Genomic DNA, 5000 nt, shown 5'->3' on the forward strand with positions numbered 1-5000 from the left:
ACTTCACTCCTTGCATGATTGTCTTTTTCCCTTTTAAAGAATTTTCTGCCCTTGTGACACTTTAAATCATTTCACTGACTTTACCAAACCTAAAACCAACAAATACACTCAAATACTTTTTAAAATGAAAATCAATGACTGAAAAAACACTTTGAGCACATTTAGATTTAGAGGATACACTGTGCTATGTGAAAAAGAGCTTGCTTGCATATAAAACCTAAAATAACTTCCAATAGGGGGAGATAATTTACAAGAAAAAAAATAATCATCCAATAAAGGAGCCATACAATTATTACAATCAACTGTTTCCCTCCTGGCTAAAGACTTCAGCTAAGGATACGGCAAAACCGATTGATCTCATTCCAGAATAAGGACAGAAAGCAACGTAACTTTTGATTATAAACAAATAGAGGGAGAGAATACATCAGCAAAGGTGACCTCCTTAGCCAATAATGGGGGATTGAAAGACACCTGCACTCACTCTCTCATTTGTGCCACTGACAAATGTATCATATCAGAATGATTACATGATAAAGTAAGCCCAGAATAAATAAAACATTCTGATAAAAAATTAAACGACTCCCACACAGAACACATGGACGAATAAATAAAATAATTGTGGTTATAATTATAAATCAAACAAAATCTCATGACATGTGCAGATCTGTAAACTGTGATGAAATTTGTTCCAAATGAGCTTCATCCTCCGCCCTCTGCCTCGATTGTGCCTGCACATCAAATAGCAGGGCCAGTTTGCGTGCTGGATGCGAATGGAGATCTTCAACGGACAGGGACCGAACCAAAGGCTGATCCTGGCATGGTTTGATTGGAGAATTCGTATTGGACTTTGACTGAACATGACGCTGACTAGGAGAAGACAATGGGGATGATAATGATGACGTGATGAAAGAAGAGGATGAATTATCTGTATTCGAAATTGTACAACCTAAGGATATGGCAGCGGGAAAGGAGTGCTCTTTTGCAGAATCTGGTAAGGATGACGAGGAAGTGAAGACATCCGGGTAGTTCTGAAATCCTTCTAAATCAAAATCTCCTTCCTGCATGGAATTACACAACCTGTTTGGAACCCTGTACGGACAACGAGAAGAGCGGTTGTAACGACCAGACCTAATGCGAGACATTCTTGGAACAGAACGTCTCCTCCTAGCCAGTGATGACGCTTCTAATAAATCAGGATTCCGATACTCCATTCGGACAGATTGTGATCTGACAGGGAGAGTGGCCAAGTCACAGGTAGGAAAAGTTGGTTGAATAGGTATTCCTATGGAAGAAGATGAGTTACTGGAAACATTGGTCACATAATTAGAGTCAACCTGTACAACACGAAGACCATTAAGACGACAAAGAGATGACAGATTAGGAGAACTTTCACTCTTTGAACGTAACCTCCGTTCCCTTTTCATTGCAGAATTTCCCCGCATCTCTACAAGGAAATCTTGCCGACTTTTGGTGACCGTGCTCAGCATACCTAATTCATCAAGAGCGAGATCAATGTCCATATTCGCAGACAACGATATACTGGAAGAATTATCATCACCTGCGCTTGTCTGCACACTAGGTGCTGAGGTAGAAAGATAAGATCGGTTTGGAGCATATCTATTCCCAAGCTGTCGAGATTGTAGAGACATAAAACTCATTTTAGCATCAGCTGATGAAGAAGGTAAAACATCATTGTAGTTGAAATGTGTATTTTCAATAGGAGATACACCGTGATCTTGAGATGGTGGAAAAGAAAGGTCTCCAATGTCTTTGTCTCCACTGATACCATTCTGATTGTTGATGTGGATATTCTGCATCAAAGAGTTGAGGCTGTTTGGGTCGTTTGGGTCATTAGGATCGTTAAATTGCCGATGATCAACAGCACTGTATACTGTTGTGTTCTGCCCTGAGAGATTTAGTCTATGTAATGAATAGTTTATACCATCATTAGAACACACACTGTCTTCCCCTCTCATTTCACTGACATCGGTAGAAACGGTTAAAGATGAAAACGCAATTGGACCTGGACAACAAAAACAGCCTTTACTTTGGGACAGATATGGAGGTTTGAACCTGCAAAGAAGACAAAATCAAAAACAGTATGTCATAGATAATATATGCCAATTGGTTTCAAAATCAAATTAGGACATGAGATCATAACTCACTTGTTACCACTACTTATTCCCCATAAATCAGTTTCTGAAACTGAATGAATCATTTATACTGATAGCGAGCCCATGCCCATATCAGTACCAGACCTGCAATATATAAGTACACGTCCGAGGATGGCAGTTTCTATGGTCTATGGGAATTAGATCATTAACAAAATCAAAACTTCCAATAGTACATGACAACCACAGTAGATAAGTTAATTAACGGGATATACGAAATCATTAGTTATAATTAAAGTTACTGTGAAGTGTCTCTAGTTGCAATTTACGATTTTTATTAGACTAATTAGTTAATTAGTCTTAGTCTTAGAAGACTTAGACTTAGTCTTGCGTGAATGATAGAATTAGAATCAGCTCGGTGCAATATGAAAAGAAAAAAAAGAGTCTGTTTAAGAAGTTCAACTTGAAACTATTTAAGGGGACACTGCTTATATTTTACAAAGACTCAAACACCATCAAAGCAAACGGTAGTGTAATGAAAAGTTCTTCATGATTAATTTCCGGAACTTCCTGACGACAAATTTTTACCTCGACATGACATCCCTCAAAACCAAAACAAACAACAGTGACCGGGTAGTAGACTATCCCACAGTGCAAATCGAAAATTAAAATATATGATTATAACCTTAGATACGAATTTATATTCATAACTTTTTATCGAGTCATATTGATTTCCGGAAAAAGATTGGATTTAACTTTACTTTGGATAAAAAATATTTTTTTTCAGCTAAAAAGTAGGTATATAGTTAGATTTAATTGAAGAATTGCATTGATTCTAATGATTGTTTTGTCATCTACAAACAATAGGTTTTGACTTTTCTGTCGGAAGTAACGGTCTAAGATGTAAACAATCGTGATTGTCTGCTAAGTTCATTTCAACTGCTAGAAACTAAAGAGTAGGCGTAAGAGTATGTCAAGTCACGATAGATTTCGGACACCATTGACAGGACATTTGAAAAATGATGATTTTGACACAGTGTATGAACCAGCTGAAGATTCTTTTCTCCTGCTTGATGCTTTAGAGAAAGATTATACTTTTCTTAAGACTAAAGAGTAAGAAATTATGTTGCCGCTCTTGCCTTTCACTTTCACTTACACTTTTCACTTTCTTTCTATCAGAATCAGTGATTTTTGGGCACTGGTACAGAGGCGAGGTCCCTGCCACTTTGTCTACATCGAGACGACGGCCAGACTGGTATCCCAGGGCTAATATCGGGGTCAGACACAGCGCCGTGGGACGGAATTCCATCTTCGAGCAATATCTATCTAGAGAGCTGCGCCGGTGTTACCTATACTTAGCTTCTATACCAGGATAAATCATTCGTTTGGACCGAAAAATAAATAAAAAACTTACCGCTTACCGTCAAAAGCAGTTTAGATTTGAAGATGCATTTGTTTTCTATCAAAAAACATTCGGTAATGGACAATCCTTGATGAATTTCAAAAGTTGTGTTGAAATTATATCCTAATTGTTTTCATGATTAATTCCTCGCGAAATCGTGTGGGTATCGTTTCTGTTATCAAGGTACCGCCTAGCCAGGCAGGGTTGCCAGATCATTTTTGAGTAAGAGACCAAACTAGCTATAGCAAGAGGCCAGATTCCTCGGCAGGAGCCCAAATACCACCAAACCCACCTTAGCCTCGCGAAAACTCTTTAGATTTGTTAAACAATTTAGATAGGATAAGGAAAATTCGTATATATAGAAGCATTAGCAAATGCAATCTGTGGTGTTAGCACGTGTTGCATTTAGATATTTAGATTGCCAAATAAAATAAGTTTTACGGTACCAGAGTAAAACGATATAACGGGGAAAGTCAGAGGAAGCCAAAAAGTTGGTTACAGGAGGCCAAGTGGCCAAACCAAATTTTGAGAGGCCAAATGGCTTGGGAAAAGGCAAAATTTCTCAAATTTGGCTACCAGGAGGCCAAACTAGCAACCCTGGCCCCAGGTTTTTAAAAAAGTTTATTGGGAAAAAGATACGGAACAAAGTGTCCATAGATAGGTATGCAATTTGGTGCATTAGTGCAGTAAAAAGGCCTTTTTTTCTTTTATTCAATAAACTTGACTGCTGGTGGACCCTAGGCCTCTCTACAAGTCCAAGAAATAATACTCACTTTTTCACTGCTCCAACGAAAATATCTACCCCCTACCGGTCTAATTATTTGTAGCAGACGACAAATTTCTCAAAACGGTCACGTGACACTGTAAAAACAACACAGGAAGTCCATGAAAGCTTATTTACGGTATTTCCTTTGAACCGTGTAAACAACAAAATTTCGTTTTCATTCGACTCAACGGGTCAGATTGGCCGGTATTTTTTAACGAACTTAAGTTCTGAAAAATCAAAATGTTTCTTAGAAAGTTGAAAGATGCTAGTTTTTGAAACAGAGGTAGGTTTTTTTAAAAGATCTTTATATTTTACGTGAATGCATGCTCAAGGCGAGTTGGACGTGCAGCGGAGGTTGATAGGCCAAAGGCCCACCTCTCTAGATCTAGAGGGGGACCTCATCATGCCTCATGAACCTCTCCTTTTTATCCGGGGGGGGGGGGGGGATTCCCCCAACCCTCAACCCTAACTAAAGATACTATAACCTGATGAATGATAATGTTTGCCATCACTTGCAATGTCAAAACTGATGGGAAACACAGTAATTTAATGTAATATCATAGATAGTTATTATATTAGATAGACCTCTAGGAGTATTATGATGGTGTTGATCTCAGATAATATTATATTTTATCGGGATCCATGATCAAGGTATTATTATTGTTGCCTCTAATAGGTGGGGTCATTGCCCGATATTTTATATGCTACTTCCAATCGATAG

At 38.2% G+C, this 5000-nt stretch overlaps 2 protein-coding genes across 3 annotated transcripts in view; one reads left to right on the forward strand and one right to left on the reverse strand.

Annotated features, from left to right (window-relative positions):
• LOC144957335 (uncharacterized) overlaps positions 1-2767 on the reverse strand; it is a 3403-nt gene extending 636 nt beyond the window's left edge. The window contains exons 1-2 of one of the 2 annotated variants that reach the window (XM_078888487.1): positions 2700-2767; positions 1-2073 (exon numbers count right to left, since the gene is read on the reverse strand). The exon at positions 1-2073 is cut by the window's left edge and continues 636 nt beyond it. In XM_078888487.1, the coding sequence (XP_078744613.1) occupies positions 648-2073; positions 2700-2707 (1434 nt within the window). In that variant the 5' untranslated portion in view covers positions 2708-2767 and the 3' untranslated portion in view covers positions 1-647. The other variant, XM_078888488.1, reaches the window with a different exon arrangement.
• Positions 2768-2927: 160 nt separating this feature from the next.
• The window catches only part of LOC144957336 (methyltransferase HEMK2-like), a 16540-nt gene continuing 14467 nt past the window's right edge, over positions 2928-5000 (forward strand). Inside the window, exon 1 of the mRNA XM_078888489.1 lies at positions 2928-3224. Within this exon, the coding sequence (XP_078744615.1) occupies positions 3082-3224 (143 nt within the window). The 5' untranslated portion in view covers positions 2928-3081. The remainder of the gene's footprint in view (positions 3225-5000) is intronic.

The sequence above is a fragment of the Berghia stephanieae genome, chromosome 11 (genome assembly GCF_034508935.2).
Source record: "Berghia stephanieae isolate SIO BIC M18660-M18661 chromosome 11, UCSD_Bste_1.3, whole genome shotgun sequence".
NCBI classification, from domain to species: Eukaryota; Metazoa; Mollusca; class Gastropoda; order Nudibranchia; family Aeolidiidae; genus Berghia; species Berghia stephanieae.